Source organism: Falco rusticolus, chromosome 5 (assembly GCF_015220075.1).
Source record: "Falco rusticolus isolate bFalRus1 chromosome 5, bFalRus1.pri, whole genome shotgun sequence".
Classification (NCBI taxonomy): Eukaryota; Metazoa; Chordata; class Aves; order Falconiformes; family Falconidae; genus Falco; species Falco rusticolus.
In genome coordinates, this window is record NC_051191.1 from 51,278,075 (window position 1) to 51,295,471 (window position 17,397).

The window sequence follows — 17,397 nt, forward strand, 5'->3', positions numbered from 1 at the left end:
TGTTTTTTGAAACAAATTTCTATCAAAACATTAAAGACTAGGATACTTTTGTGATCCTGAAATGAGATAAAAGCACAGGTATTTGCTCATGTCCAGCTCATGAAATAAAAAAATCTATTGCATACTGTGCTGTGTCATTCTTTACAAAGAATGTTACAATATTTATGAAAACAGAAAAGCAGGAAACAGTGATGTGACACTAAAAAGATCAGCTCACCCAAACAACTAATGCATTTGCTTACCTGTAACAAAATGGTCATCAGTGACCACTTCACTGGTGGACCGACTATTATAACTAGGTGTTGCAGCAATCTGCAAGTCTTCATCTTCAGTTTCAAACCGTACCTAATATAATTTAATATTGTCATTAAAGAACAAGAAAAAATTAAAAGCATAACATTATAAAAATCTTCCAGAATAAGAATGAGCTTTTCATGATATGACAAGCACAGTAATACAAAACCTACTACTGACTGGAATCCTTAGACATTGAATAACGCAAATGTACCCATCAAAATATTGTTTGCTAGAGTAATAAATATTGGATTATTTCTATGTGTTTTTTTAATATATTTTACATTTTTACCTGAAAAATAAATGTTTGCGTTTGGGATTTGTTTTACTTTCTGTGGAACTAAGCACTATTTATGCATTAATACTGTTATGCACATAGGGGAGGAGATAGTTACAAAGTAAATTTTTAAGAAGTCTATGTGAAAATAATGCTATAGGCACAGAGATTGCTATATTTATTTCATTGTTCTTTGCTGGCAAGAAGTAATCTATTCCTTCTCATTTATCATCTGTTCATCACATGCGTGGGGCATATGTTAATATTTGTAATGCTGCTGAAGTCACATAAAGTAATTGTGCTGTTCTAAACAATGGTCTTCGGAGACTCATGTTTGCAAACGTGCTCCCAATAAAAGCCAGACAACAAATTAAAAGTGATTGAATTAAATACAGTTTTATGTTTTTCTTAGAACTTTAGCAAGTTATTTAATCGAATCGTATGAAAATATAAGAGAACCTAGGTTCATAACTCTTGATTTGTCTTTGAAAGTTACAGACATTATGTTTACCTTTTCTATAAAATAATGGAATATATTAGTAGCAAGATTAACAGTAGCACATCCTCCTGATCATCATAAAAGTAACGATTAGAGAAGTTTAAAAGTGTTATCATACTATTGAGACAATATTCTGCAAATAATTAACAATAAAGAGTTATTCTGTTTTGCTTAATTTTGGCTTTTGTGCTCAGCAGCTCAACTACTGACACAGAGAATTTATTCCAAATTTTAAAACTTATAGATGTGGTGTATTACAGCTGATATCCCAGTTCTAAAGAACAGCATATACAAACTCATCTTAACACTTTATGGATAGTCTGACAGCAACAAAACTGAACACATCTACCGGTCTCCTCAGGAGGCCAACAAAGCAAGTGTAAATTATCTAAATTACTTAATAGATTTTTTTTTCAATATAAATATTGTTTAAATGGAGTATACCTCTTTTTTAAATTGATCCGGATTTTCATTATATTCAGAAGCCAATTCTGCCAAGTAATCTGAAGCATGGCAAGAAACTACTCCATAAATGTTACCTAAAGAAGAAATAAATATAATTTAGTACATAAAGAGACAATCCCTTACCAGCACTCAGTTCTGCTCTATATTGCTTAGCTACTATATTTCCATAAACTAAAATAAAGGATTGTTTTTCCTTTAAAATTCTTACACCCCCACCCCATTTTTACTCAAATATGTATGGGAGTCATTTCTCTACATTAAAAGCAGCAAATACATGTAACCAAAACACACACTGATATTGTAAGAATCCAGTGACAGCAAGTATGAAAGAATTTCACAGCACAGAACACAGAACAACATCTTCTGTGTAGAAAAACACAGTAGAACTTGTATTGGGCAGGTCAAAAACTGACAAAGAACTGAAAAAGTAATAAAAAAAAAAAAGTGTCCATTACAAAAAAACAGATAGAAAGAAACCTTCCTCAAATATTAAAATATATTGACAATATTGAACATTTGTTCACAAAGACTGTTACACTAAATGAGTGTTAAACCCAAGATGATGTGAAAAAGAACAGAGCAGCCAGCTCTCTGGCACATAAGACTATGAGCTTGTCCTCAGTCACACAGCTGACATGGCAATATTGTTCCCCAATGACAAGGTCATTTCATTTAATGCTAGCTTGGATATCTCTAAAGACAGACTTTAAACATACCCTATGTGGTTCAATTGTATCTGAACTCTTAGCTTCATCTCCTAATGACTTCATTTCAGATTAAGAGTCTGGCCTAGGTCCTGGTCCAGGGAATGATCCTGCACCTTACCTCGATCTATGGTTTGGCATCAGATGAATTTTTAGAAAAATTCAATTCATACTCTGATGTTAGACAGCATTGCATAGGTTTATTCCTAGAGATTTCCAGCATGCATTCAGAAGCTGTTGCAATAGGTTTCACTGCTTGCTTTACTTAAACATTTGCATCGTTTTACTGATGATTGTTAGTCAAACTTTGACTGGCAATACAAGGTGCATAAATATTTCATTTAACTGTGACCCCTGCTTACTTGTCGTTCCTTCATCTTCTAAGTCTTGCAGTATAAGTTTTTCAGCATCTTGATTTCTGCTCTTTATAAAGTTTAAATAGGAGAGAACTGATTCTGGCAAGTCATCTGAAATCTAGAAAAACATGGCATTTGACATAAATTCTACATTTTCATATCACAGCCATTACCAGAGGTAAATACTTGACATGCAAGAACAAAGACTCACTTTTGGCTTCACCTATAAAGCACTGATGGAGATTTAGTACCTGCTGCTAACAAAATTGTTCCCAGTTCCTGTACTCTTCGCATTGTCTTACCACCCACTGACCAATTAATAATTCTCATTTTTAATTACATTCTAATTAAGTTTTGATTGGAACACATTTTAGTAACTTATTTTCTACTATCTTCAGAAACATGTTTCAATTAACATTTTCTTTATAATTGTTTTGGACCAAGAAATTACGGAAAATGTTAAGACAAAAATTAATGAATACCTATGATGCACAGGATCTTTTTCTTAAAAATGTTCAGACTCTTTAGAAAATAAATTAATTTTAAATTTACTAATGTTTAAAGTATGCATGCAAATCAGATGCTTCAACTTTCTTTACTGCACACTTCCTATTCAAAAGACCGCCTTTTACTGCACGGATTTGGGAAAATGGACTGCCTTCTCTCAGATATGTAAATTCAGCTAACATTGCTAGCATTCAGCATGTAAGTGCTTAAATAATTCTCACTGATGCCTTTGCCTATCTTTATGTCATATTAAACACATGATTTATGGTCACATATGACCAATATCATGTGCCCCAATATCCTACAGACCAATCCTTTTGCTACAAATCTGAAAGATTTAAATAACTGAAAAGGAACCAAATAACTGGTTGGATTTCAAAGGAAAATCTTTCCCCAACATAAGAAGCCATCCAAAAAGAGAGGACCTAAAGCACTACTTTAGATGAAATTAGTATCTGGAAGTCTTAAAACATAAGTCAGTCTCTTTTTAAGATTTAAATACAGATTTAAATAAAGAATCATTGGCTTATTCATCCGTATTTAATCTAACCCATCAGCTTAATAAAAGCTTCCAGCTTCAGAGGATTCTAAAACAAATCATTATCTCAGCATCTGATTTTCTTACTTAAGCAGAATGCCAATATCCATCTCATTTATTGGCTTGTCACCACTGGAGGTTACATTTTTCATGAAGCAATATTACTGAGACTACTTTTAGAAGAAATCTTCAGGCTAGGTATTTCAGGAAAAATTTCATTCACGAGATAGGCTTTTCTACGTCCATATTACTTTCAAGCAGAAATAGAGTAAGTTTTAGCCCACTAAATACTTACTGTCTCACTGTCACTCAAAGCTTCTTCTAATACCTCTGTGTCAGAATTATCTGCTTCAAGGGAAGAAACACTAATTCTGCTTAATTCTGTTTCTATTTCTTTTTCAATTCCTTCAGTATCTTCAGACATTCTGCTTTTCACAGTGTCTTATCTGTTTTCAAAGCTACACAAAGAAAATACAAACTTTCAGCAGTGCATGAACCAGAGGGTGCTCATTTAGCATAAATTTATTGAGATGTATTTATTGAACGTGAAAAAGGAACAGCAGTTTGTTCTGAACAGCTCACTCCATACCAACAAGCAAAAAAACAAGAAAAATGTGGTTTGTGATAAGAGAATCCGTCCTCAGTCTACCTCTCTAAATTTTGCAAGTGTTACAAAATTTGAGTGTTAAAAACCTCTGCTTGATTGCTGCTCCTTGTGGACAGGATCAGCGGTATACCTAAGCCTCACAAGGCTGTTTGTTTTTTTTTTGCAGCCCTAGTAGCTGCAAAGAAAAAAAACAAAACTTCAAACAATAAATACATATTAACAATTACGAAATAAGACTAAGAACCTAGGAAGCACTCCATGAAGTTGCAATGATACAGAGAAAGCCATGAGAAATGGCCCAACTCACTTAAGTACAAGACTTTATAGACGGATGGTGATAGGAGAGGAAGGGGTCCCTCACAGTCCCCCGTCCCTCCGCAATGCGGACCCCTCTCCTCAGCCGTAGCTCCGATTAGGGGATAAGGGCGGCAGTCTAGACCCGCTACCTCAGAAGCAGCGAGCAACTGCTCGCCCCTCGCCGGCCCCTGGAGCAGAAGGGCGGCGCTGACTGCACCTCAGCCGTGGGGGCGGGAAGCAGTCCCCCCCAGATCAACTACAGCTCCCAGCAGGCCCCGCGGCGGGGAGCCCGCCCGCCCACCGCCGTTTCCCGGAAGGACCGTTGAGCCGCTCTCTGTATACTGGGAGTTGCAGTCCGTTCCTCAAGGCACCTATAGCCCTCCGCGACCTACTCGGTGTGGTTACTCACCTCTTGTTCAGCCGAGGTCCCACCGGAGTCGCCGCCTTTCTAGCTGGCTGCGGAGACCGCCCGCCCTCCCGCCCCGAAATGCCACAGTTCCCAACCGCCCCTGGTCAGACCCTCCGCGGGGAAGCCCGGAGCTCCGCCGCCGTGCTGTTAAACCGGGAGCGTCTCCACGGCAACGGGAAACAGCGGCCGCGAAGGCGAGCGGGAGGGTCCAAACCTGGCGAGCGGCTGGCGGGTGGCGCCGCTGGGGCGGGCGGCCCCCGGCGGGAGCTCCCTGCGTCAGCGCGGGGCACAACAGCGCGCAGCCCTTTTCGTACTGTTTATTTGGTTTTGGTTATTATTATTATTTAACGTATTTTAAGCAGTAGACTGGAATTCAGTGTTTAGAATAACTTGGAATCAGCAATTAATTGAAAAAAAAAATAATAACCAGACCAAAGTATAGCAAAGGTGGATTAAAATACAATGGTTTGGCGTCCTGTCTGCCAGGAGAACTGCAGAGGCGTGAGAAATGAGAGCCCGCCAGGCAGCCCTTCGGCATTCGCGGGCCGGGGCGCCGCGGCGGCTTGGAACGGCCGGCGGCCCGCTGGCGCCGGGGGCCGGGGCGGGGGCCTGCGCTGGGGGCCGACAGCGACAAATGAGAGTTAAAAATATATATCAAAGAGTGCAGGGAATGGCTCATACAAATGACATGAGAGCTGGAGAAAATGGCCAGTAGTTGGAGAATTAAAGGCTCCGTGCAATTCAGTCTAGCAAAAATGATACGGGGCAGGGAGGGTGCAGATGGTGATAATTTCGGTATGTAGCGGTGCTTGTAGGGTATGCATCTGTCCTTAAAGTCTGATTACGAATACCAAGGTGCAAAGGAAGGTTAACAGAAAAATATGAGCTGAAAGGTAAAGACAGGTTTTACATACAAAATGAGCACCTTTATGAGCAATGAGAAGGATCTGCCCAGGATGGTAGGCATTTTTCCCATCTACTGTCTTTAAAATAAACCGAGTACCTTTCTGAATGACTTACAGATGTTAACTGCAAAATACAGGATTCATGAGCAATCATTTACTATTTTGTCACTAGTATTAATGGATGAGTAAGACATTTAAATCTTAAAACAATGGGAACTCACGCTTTTGAAATCCACCCTGCGATTTCTCTCACTTTACAGCAGCGAACTTTTCAATGTGGTCAAGTCTTCAAGCACTGAGTTGAATGTGCACTTGATAGTTGTTTTGTAATGTGTGTTATGCTGTGATCATGGTGACCGAAGACCATGGGCACTGTGTCATGCCTTTAGCAAACAACTTTGCCAATGAAAAAGATGTTTCTGTTGGCCTGTTACCTGTAACCAGGAGGTCAGGACCAATCAACACAAGAAAACTTCTCTATGTAAGGATGTGGTTAAGTTGGACTTTAGGTAAAAAACATCGTTATGAGACTGTGCTCTTTAAGGTAGGAGAGAAGTTTTCAGAGGTGGTAAGGATTTTCTTGTAACAATGTAATGTCAAATTATATAATTTTATAAAGATAATATTTCTATTTTTCAGATAAACTGATTTGTTATTAAAATGGCTCAAAATAAAGCATTGAAACAAAATAAAGCATGGTTATTACAACAGACCTATTGCAGGTGGCAGTTTTCAAGTGAAGTATGTAACCATTCAGGGGTTTTTACTAGAACGATGCATTGCACTAGTGTTTTAATACATTCTGGTTTTGAAAATTCTGATGAAGTTTAGTTACTCTTAAAAGTAGTGGATCTTCTTCAGGGAAAGTGCAAAACTAGTTATCTAATACTGTCTATTAAGTTTACGTGGTGCATTATTGACCCAAATCCACTGCTGAGCTAGTTTGAGAAACTTACAGCTTTTTTCATTGTGCAGTTCAGCAACAGAAGTTTTATAATCCAGGCAATGAGGATCTCCACAGGCCAGGCAAACTTGTGTTTGCTGAATCTTTTCTTCTATTCAACAAATTTGATACATATGTTACATATGTTTTGTATGTAAAATAAGTTGTTAATGCAAGGTATTTTGTGACCGCAGAAGCTTCATCTTTGTCATTTTTTTCTGTTTTACAAGTAACAGAAGACATAACTTCTTATTGTAATCAATCTGTAGTAATTCTGACAGCAGACGAGAACAATTCCTTTCAAACAAATCCCTTTGCATTAGAAAATACTTTCTGAAGAGTATGCCTATGCTGGTTATGTTCACACATCTGTGCATATCTGTGTGCCTGCCTGCCTTACATATGAGAAGTGTAGCACCACTGCCGTTGGCAGCCGTTGCAGAAACCATTTTCTAACACTGCTGCTGTTGGACTCCTCTCAGCTTGTACCATGAAGCCAGGCAGACCAAAATGCCAGGGTATGTTTACAGAAGAGGCAAGACAGGCGAAAGGGAACAAAGGGAAGTGGGGGACAAATAATACAAGTTTCACTCTGTGCAAAAATCTTGACAGGCCCAGAAGACATGGTATCCCATAATGATGATGATGATGATAATAATAATAATAATATATACATATAAAAGTACTGTAGCAGAGAGTCTACAGTGCTAGCAATCTTTCCCGTTAAAATATGCTAAACTGTGCTCAAGGTGAGAATGCTCATATGACTTCACTGCAGTCCTTTTGACAGCTACAAGTGTTTGCACTTTGAGTTGGTACTCAGGTTCTAAAGCACACCTTACATGTATTTCAGGGGCAGTTGCTACGGGCAGGGTTTCTGCTTGCCCTTCCATTGGCCAAGCACCCACTTGCTATTGATGACAGATGATTTCTTGATTTAATTTAAAAGGTATTCAACTTTTCACACCCTGTTACATTCTGCAACAGAAATTGGGGGAAAAATTAAGTGGGGATGACTGGGAGATTCACTTCACAAGCATAAAGTTTTACTTCAGAGTTTAGTCCAAGACAGTTGGTAGCACTGTTTGACAGCTGTCATGGCTTTGCTAGAATTGTGTGCTGGATCGTGCTGAAATCATTAGGCTGTATCTGCTATTGAATCAGGTTGTGTAGACAAAGGAGGGCTTATATCTTTACTGTCGTTCTTTCTCTTCATTTCAGCTGGTATCCTTAGTAATTAGTAAACTAAGTGTAATGAAGAATGTACGGACAAGTGTATGCCAGGCTATGTAACTCTTGCCATCTTTGCGATATAAATCTTGCTATGTACATGCTGCCTCCAAATGTCTTTAGTAGTTAAGAAAAAAATGCTAAAAAAAGAAATACATACGCACAATGTAACATTAAAAGAAACTGAGACCAGACACCATCTTGATGCTTCTACTGTTGCTACTATTATCTTGTTCAATGTATCAGGTGACTGTTTAAATTTATAAAGCATTACCTGAAGAAAATAAATCCTGTTGTAATTGATAGGCTTAGTTATATCTGTTTCATATTAAACTGAATATATGATTATATTTTCAGCTGTGATTCAAAACTGAAAACAGAAGAATGAAAATAAGATAGAAAATACCAATACAGAAGTACTACTTAAATGTCTTCAATGGAATTTTCTTGGTAAAAATTCTGTTTTCAATTTCTTATTTAGCAGCTTCAAACTAATAATTTAAAAATGTTTTGAATTAAAAGAGTAATCCTCTTTTCCCCACCCCCCGCCCCACCCCGGCTCTGTGTCTTATGCTTTAGACATTTGGTCTGTGGCTTTTATTTGACAGAAGCAATTTATTGAGTGTGTTATGTGAGTATAAATATATTTTTTCTTTTGTTTCAAATGACTGCAGGATAAATCAACAGAAACAGTGATAGATTTTTTTTTTTTTCACAAGGTGGCAGTATTGGATTGAAATGCATAGGGTTTTTTTTGTTCTGTATATTTTTCATTGTTAGTATGATTATCAAAATAGGGGAAAATATATATCATTATATCTACAATTTATATATCATTATAATTTATACAATTTATTTCTGTTGGTGTATGGCATATAGATGAATCACTATATAAATCAACTCTATTGATCTTTTCCTTATATAATTTTCCACACTGCATTTGGCCTGCATTTGACAAGAGTTTAGATCCCTTAGATGAATATGTGGGTGAAATAAACACAGGTTGGAGCTTGGGCCTCTCCATATACATATTCCTTTTTCCCAGGGTGTCTATCAAATCGTTTCACAGAGAAGAAAGTTTTGGGTCACATAACAACAGTTGTGCCCTTAAAGAGTTGTCTGCATTGGCTATGCCAAGGAGCATCAGTTCGCAGCTGATGGGATGGGAACCATGCAATGCAGTAATTCTGGGACGAAGCATTTGAGATGGAAGTAATGAAAACCCCTGCTACTTTCCATATCTGTGCGTAAATGGTTAAAGTAGAAATAGAAAACCAGCCAGTGACAAAGAGGGAGGATAGCATTGAATCTGTTCTATTTAATGAGAACTATATCTTTGTCCACATAGTATTTGTACATGTGCTACTAATTTTTGGCAAACAGGAAAAATCTGTAAACTTGTAATTGTTCTCTGATTTCATTGGGAGTGGTTCACATTGTTCAACTTAGTATGTTCTGTTTACATCTCATACGTTGTTACCATCCTCTGAATTTATTAAAATATCTCTTTTTATTTCTGTGACTGTAGAGAGCATAAATAATAATAATACCCTTTTATCATACAACTATTTCATCTTTTCAGTAATTGCATTGCAAAGATTGAATTGTTTTTCTAGAATAAGTTTGTAAATGGAAGTCTCAAAAAAGAAAAAAAGAGAAGTGACAGTATGAATACATTGTGTTACAGTTTCTTCAGGTGAGAACCAGCTAGTGGCATATATTTCTTGTCTGTTAGTTGGAATTGGATCTGTTATTACTTTTACATCAGCTTGAGATTCCTTGGAAGTGTTGTGGAAATCAAATGTCTACTAGTTAGAGTAAGTGTAAATCAGACTCCAACTTTCTCATAAACTGAAAGGGAGTTTTGTTTTTAATTTAGTATTGAAATTATGCAGAGTAACTATCTCTCAGTATGTGCTCATGTGCTTAGTATGTGCTGAAGAAATAAAAAGTTTGCCCCAAAATATGGAAATTGAGAGTATGGTTATGAAGTTGTTACCTATGCAGACCTACCTGGATACTCCAGTTACATACAATTCCTGCCTTTTAAGGGAAGAAGACTTTAATTTTTAAAAATTACACTGTAACTATACATTCTTATGATCACTTTGATTACATTTTTTCCTTTGCCTTTTGTTTATTGTCACCCTTTTTCAGTGATCTGTTTTAGACTATGTGAAGGCTGAAGCAGAGAACTGTTCTACTGATTCATTTGTTAAGCACTATAAATACCAATTGCCACAGCAGTAAGAGGAGCCCAGGTACTATATCTAGACATCTTGTTCCTTCTTCCTGCTTAGGTACTTAGGGTAAGTACCCTGATAATTCAAACAGGAAATAATGAAATGAAAGTTTTCTTTAGTGGGGCGTAGCTGCTTAACGGTGGCTTTTGTTCTTCATGTCCAAGACAGTTACGGCTTTGTCTTTAAGCCCAAAACAGTGAGTTGTGCTCTGCTGGAAGCATGCCTCTTAAACTATGATGTCACTTTCTAAGGGTTTCCAGGAAAAGAATATTTCTTACTTTTGTTGGAATGACTCTAAATAATAGTCATGAAGGATTATACATGAGCTTCTGGAATTTTTTGTTGCATTGCTCACTTTCAGTATTATGTTTGTACATAATTTGGGGGTTTTATTTCAGTATATGAGTTTTCAAATCCTGGTGTTTGTTACCCAGATGGCAATACTGGTGTTGATACTCCTGAAGAAAGAAGAGATATGTAAATAAATTATGTGAAACTGCTGATAATTTCAAAATAGTTTCTTGCAATTAATTAAAAAAATGCTTTTAGTCAGTTCTCACTGTATGCTGTATTACTGTTGGTTTGAACGTACGCATTCTACACGTCAACCAGACATAGAAGATGTGGAAAACTTAATTTGAGGAATTCAGATGCTTCAATGATTTTAAAGGGGAGTGCATGATAATATATTTTCAGTTTCTCCTCTGCAACAAAACATACTCTTCCTGTTCAGGAATGTTGAATCAAGACTGTAAGGGACAGCTTTATTCCTTTTTGAGGAATGGCCTGTCCCTCTTTCCTGGACATCAGCAGAGGAAGGAGAAGGCATTAGATGCTAACCTGTGTCTGTTAGCAGGTGACAACAGTACTCTACTATACAATTGATAATAGGAGTCATTGGTATCATGGCATGCAAAATATACTAATGAATTACTAATTTTATTGTTTGAGCCTGTATTTTAGGTCCAAGTAGAGATCTAATATAAGGAATATGTATTTTCGCTTTTAACAAGAGGAAGCAACAGTAAATACCAACATAACTGTTGTCACTAGTAACTTCTGCTTTGAAGCTTTATTCAGTCATTTAATTTTTTTACATATAGCAACTCCAATAGCTTGAGCACTCCTCACAATATTATATGAAAGGTAATCTATACTGAATCCATACTGGTCCTGCTGCTTCCCTGTTCCATAATTCCAAAATATATGGTTTGAGAAAACCTCCCCTGACAGTGGTTTCGTAAGGTTCATACAGTTCTCCCAATCCAGCTGCTATTCAGGCAGGGTATAGCGCAAATAAATTAGTTTTACTCCATCAAAATGCATCTATATCATCAAAATTTTTTTCATTAAATGTTAATTTATAATGGTGGAGCCCTCCTTGTTTTATGTGATAGTTTTGCATATTGAAAGATTTGAACTGTCAGGAATGATGCATTCTGGAGTCAGCTATTTGTGCTAGGAAAATTGGTTGAAAGATTGCAGTTAAATTTGTTTTATAGTAACTGTAATTGCAGTTGATCTCAACCTTAATTAAGTGTTGCTGAAGTATAATAAATGACGGTAACATCATCATTCACTGTGCAAGGTTTTGAATTTTGTTCTTAGGCTGGCTGTAGCAAGGGGAATGAGTTGGAGAAGCCTCACTTTTTTCTTGTTTTGCAATGAAACCTTTCAGTGGCCTAGGAGTTATCCTCTGTATGTATTCCCTGCTACAGTGTCTATAAATCACACTGTGATCAGCTTGCCCACTTCAATTACTGCTGAAGGTGTATTTTAATGGGCTTTGCAAAGATGTCTAATCAAGGGCCAATATGAATTACTAACTCCCCTAGCCCAAAGCAACACGCCCTGGCCAGATTTGTGCTCACACAAGTTTGTATCACATTAGATATAGAATCAAGTTTGGTTTTATGCTTATTATTATATGCCTCTGTGCTTATTAAAAATGAGAGATAGGAATTACTACTTCAGGACAGAACAGATGCATCTAACTATGTTCCCTGGCTCTTTGGGCTCCATTCAGGCTAATCACCTTGTGTCTGCTAGTGCTATGTATGTGATTTGGGTCATTTCATTGATCTTTTGCTTTCAACTTTCCCATTAGTGCAATGGCTATGACATGTCTTAGATCATTTTGGCAAATTGGTTAGAATGCTGCTGCTTGCAAGTAACCCTTGAAGAAACCTGAATATCAACAAAAGATCAAAGATTGTATGATCTGTCCACACTCTTATCAATATGCATATATCAAATGCTATACGTATTTATGAACAGCTCCACAATCAATGGAACAAAAGAATTGATTAAGTTATTTCTGAATATGGGAATGAGAATCTGGCTGAGCAGGTACCTCTGCGGAACATTCTGAATGCTGTGCAGCACAATGTAAGGAAAAAACCCCACAAAATATCACCACCAAATACATTGCCTCAACCAAAAATGTGTATAGCAATCAGAACTTTTAAAAAAACCCTCCGTTAGCAAAATATTAATTTTTCAAGATCTGCTGCTAATATCTGATGTGAGTGGGCAGATTCCTTGCTGTTATATGGAATATTATGGATGAGATTAGGCTTTTGAAGGACTATGTAGGAGCAGAAGTTCAGGTCACTGAAGTTTACTGCTGCTGAAAAAAAGATGAGTTGCCTAATATCTTTGACTGCTAGATATCATGAAACACTTGGTCTGCTTAGGTCACAATACTGACCTGAACCATGGACAAGCAGAGACACTATGAGGTCAAAACAGAGCTCCTACTGTGAGAGCATTTAAATAGGTATTGCACTGAGACTCAGAAATAATGCTGAAAGCCTCAAATGAGCTTGCAAATCAATACTGTCAGCACACATACTTAATTATTAATCATAGTAATTTTTGTGGCCTGGCAGCATGTAATTTGTTTAATTTGTTTCCTTTTTCAGAAAAGTCCTTTAAAGCATTTGTATAGGATCAGTTATTCTAGAAGTTGTTAGCAATGTTTTTGACCAGTGGCCTGCTATCTATGCTTCAACTTAATTCTGCATCATGAGCTTTTAATTACACTACAATTTAACAGTTTAATATGGTTTAATATGCTTCTATAGACCAGCTGTGAGTCTGTTAATATAACTTCTTGCAGAGGTGAGTTTCATAGTTCTGGACGAACATTGAAGATAACTTACGAGTCTGAAAGAAAGTTCCTTTCAAAAGTGTATTTTAAATTCATATTTTTCTTAAGTCTGTACTGTCCAGTGCATATGATGGGAAATGATACACAAAGGGGAATCATCCCCTGCAGAAAACTCTCTCTACTGAATACAGAGGGAAACTATGTAGCTAATTTAATCAACTAATAGCTAGCAGTAGTTGGGGTGAAAATGCCTCTGTGCAACAGTCTTTATACATATTAGAATTATCACATTACAGGATTTCTATTCTATATGGAATGCTGTGGAAGATACAATGTCACACAGTGGGAAAGGAACAAAACCAAGGAAAATAGTACTCAGATCCCATGTTCATGCACAAAATCCAGTCTGAAGAAATGGTTTTGTGACGTCCCAAGTGATTCAACATACAGTATCGTAAGAAATAAAAAACTTGTCTTGAAGACTGTAATTTTTGCTACTAAATGGACTTTGGAAAACAATATGTACAATGTGTTTTCCACCAAGACTTGTTTTACAAATGCCAAAGTATTAATAATATTCATTATTTTGTCTTTGGTCACTCTGAAGCCTTGGCTTTTACTTGTTAGGTGTCAGTCATGTAGGCAGTTCTAAATTAAGGATACTTCAAGAAAACAGGAGTTGTGCCTGGTCGGTATCACAGGGACATTTAGTAGTAGTTTAAGAAGTAGTAGGTGTCTTGGCATTCTGAAATCCATGCTGGGAAAATCAATGATGACAACGGAAAGTGACAGTATATAAAAAGCATACAGTACATTTTCCACTTGTAATTACTATTCATTACTTACAGAACATCAGCAATGTCTCCACCTGTTTTTATTATCTGTTTCCAGAGCATCTCCAGTACTTTACAAGACAGAAGGAATGAGCAAGGCATTGAAATAGGCTATGTGTTTCCTGAGATCAGTTCATGTTAGCATTTACATGTCTTAATATCAAGGGACTAGTTTGCATAGGACCATCAGATATCATCACCTGAGCTGGAGCGAAGTGATAAATATTGTCTTCTATAAACTCTCCAGTGTCAATAGTACTATCCAATGAGAACAAAAATTAAATGGGCAAAGGTTGTTTCTTGAGAATGCAGGACAGTAAATAATAGAAAGGATGTTGTCAAATGGCATCTAGTTTTGTCTTCCCTCACTCATCAGTTTGGAATTGTTCCCTGTTTCTACAGACCCTTGTCATTATTAAAAGATCACTCCAAAGTATAGAAAGCATTTATTTATATATTTTATCATATTTATAGCTACTTTAAGCTATGTAATAATTTATACTTTGTTTGTAAAAGCAATATAATAAGCATAGACTGTAGTCTGGAAAATACCCATGTCCATTTTGGGATGCATAATGCATGAAAATAGTGAAAATTTGAAGATATTCTTTCAAGCTTTTACTTGTAAGGTAATTTCTCAGTTATGCTCACATAAAAGCAAATTCCCTTTTGATTAAGTCACAAGCTCTGGAACATTTCCATACAAAAATATCAGATTTACTTAAGAACCATCTGTTTAGTTTGGATAATTTTAAAAATGTTATAGCTAACTCTCTGCAGTACACATTACTAATGTATTTGCTTTCTGGCAAGTAAATATCAGAACCCATCATAACATGCAGAAAGTTCTGAATATTTTAAAAGTATGTTCTTATAAAGATGCAATATGAATTCAAAAGTTGAAATTGTTTTTCCTGAAAACTGTTCATCTGTACTTGCTTAGGGATGTGAAGAATATTTAAATATGTGTTTTGAAAACAATGTTTTGATCTTAACTGCGATTACTATCAGCCTGCTGATTAGCCAGGTAAGAATAGTTTTAAGCAAAACCCCACAAAATACTAATATTCTGCTGGGGGTAAAAATCAGTTCAGTGCCATTTGGCTTTGGCAGGCTTTCTGAAATTTTGTAAAGCTTTCCATCAGTTTTAATTAGAAAATCAAGCACTGTCTGCCAACAAACTCCCATGTATTCAAGGATCATCACAGATGTCCAAAGTTTGTTGTGTGAAATATTTGACCTGACTTGTGAAAGCAAACAGTATTGCAAGGACAGGAAGTAGTTAAAGAGAATGTAAAATCTGTAGAGTAAAAGACCTCTTTTGTCCTCTACTTGTACAGAACCTAGTCCATGAATATGCTAAACCAAACAATACAAAATCATGAAGCCATGCTCCCCACATATCTATGAGAAAATTTTATTGGGTAAAAAGGAATAAAGCTTTCAATATCAAAACAAAATCATATGAATAATGGCAACAAGAATTGATTGTTCACTCCACAGACACCCTGAAAGTTGAGTATTGTCAAGCAGGCAGAATAATTTTTAATATCTCAATTTGTGAGGTTGAACATGAGAGTAGTTCATTTTTACTCAGGGAAAAGTATGACCTATTTTACCTCTTCCATATGTAGTACCTTCCCATAGAGGTACGTAATAGAAATATTCTGGCTATGGAGTGGGTCAGTTCAGTAATGAAAATGTTTCTTATTCATACTCATCTAATCCTCGCTAGCGCAGTATGTGTCTTGTGATCTTCCATGTACCATCATTGACACCTTCTTGTCAGATGGGAAAGAGCTGTTATCCCCATTCAAGGAGTTAAGACCAAGAATCAGAGAATCATTTAGGTTGGAAAAGACCTTTAAGATCATTGAGTCCAACTGTATTTAGATTCACAGGGCACTGGAACACTTAGCACTTAACTGAATTGTGTGACACTTGAAATAGATTCAAGATACTTCTGTAAATGTAGGTCCAAGTGACTTGCTGGAGATTACACAGCAAGCCTGTGCCAGAGCAGAGATTTCAGTTTGTGTGTGTCTTCAGGCACATGTCCTGATAATTCTCCTTTTTATTCTTCTGCATTATTATTCATAGGAGCCAGTTTAGCAGTCAGATTGACTCCATCAAGAGTGAGTAGCAACACTTTTTTTTCCTGTTTTTAACTCACCCTTTTTACTTTCTCAGATATTTTTGATCTCACTAATTAACTGGTCAGCTATTCAGAAACATCAGAAAGAATAAGATTTAGCCAAATGAATCATGAACTCTTCTGAGCATTGCTGTGATGCAAGAATTATCTGATCTGTGCCTATGACAGTCAATGAAGTGACTTCCACTGAAATTTTCATCAGGCTTTACACATTGTAATCATTAATATATTAACATTTGGGCTTTAATATCTTTGTTTATTGTTCATGGCTATGGTAGTATGCTACAAAATTGTGTGTGTTAAAGTCCAAGGTACTATGCTGTTTACTAGCTGGTTAATAAAACTTCCAGATAAGCTGAACATTAGTTCCTGAGTCTCCAGAACAACTTGTTCAAGGTGTTGTAAATAGTACTGTATAGTATACTGCACTTTGAAACAGAAGAAACCTTCTATCCAGTTCAGTCAAGAAAAAATATTTACTAAACATAGCTGATACTTCTTTAGGCCTTTACCTTTCCTTCTAGTCTTTCTCTGTTTTATCCTTGTCTGTTGTACAATTTAATCTCAAAAAATGTCACTGAATCTTTATAAATATTGGACTTTTATCAGCTTTTCCAGGAAGTGTTGTAGTAGACATCTTTCCTTCTTGCTGAATGGCTCTTACTATTCTTTTAATGAAATTGCTTCAGTGGTTCAGGTGGAGTAAGCTTGAAACCCTAAAACACAGTTTGTCCTCTGAGCAGCGAGGTGACCTGAAATATCTTGAGGAGAACTGGGGAAGACATGGTTTTACAATGATAGCATTGTGAATTATTTTTTGTCTAAAACTTTCCTTTTCATTAACCATTTTCTGATGTTTATAAGTTTGGTAACTTCTTTTTATTTAGCCTAAAAGATTTCAATTTCAATTGCCTGCCACAGGCTGAATTTCTTATTTGGAGAACTTAATATAAAAGAAACATGTCAGTCCACAGGTAAATGGCATGCTTGGAACAGAATCTGAATTCTAAGCTTGTATTTTTT

At 36.5% G+C, this 17,397-nt stretch overlaps 2 protein-coding genes across 2 annotated transcripts in view; one reads left to right on the top strand and one right to left on the bottom strand.

The window, feature by feature from the left end:
- The window catches only part of LRRIQ1 (leucine rich repeats and IQ motif containing 1), a 113,547-nt gene extending 109,483 nt beyond the window's left edge, over window positions 1–4,064 (bottom strand). Inside the window, exons 1-4 of the mRNA XM_037389905.1 lie at window positions 3,936–4,064; window positions 2,602–2,713; window positions 1,515–1,609; window positions 243–345 (exon numbers count right to left, since the gene is read on the bottom strand). Coding sequence (XP_037245802.1) covers window positions 243–345; window positions 1,515–1,609; window positions 2,602–2,713; window positions 3,936–4,064 — 439 coding nt within the window. The remainder of the gene's footprint in view (window positions 1–242; window positions 346–1,514; window positions 1,610–2,601; window positions 2,714–3,935) is intronic.
- Window positions 4,065–7,097: 3,033 nt separating this feature from the next.
- Window positions 7,098–16,466, top strand: TSPAN19 (tetraspanin 19). The gene is given in 10 exon segments (XM_037388447.1): window positions 7,098–7,345; window positions 8,389–8,480; window positions 8,589–8,662; window positions 9,719–9,796; window positions 9,799–9,848; window positions 10,673–10,751; window positions 12,556–12,660; window positions 13,695–13,840; window positions 15,163–15,297; window positions 16,410–16,466. Coding segments are annotated over 10 exon segments (870 nt in total). The 5' UTR covers window positions 7,098–7,291.
- Window positions 16,467–17,397: the final 931 nt, after the last annotated feature.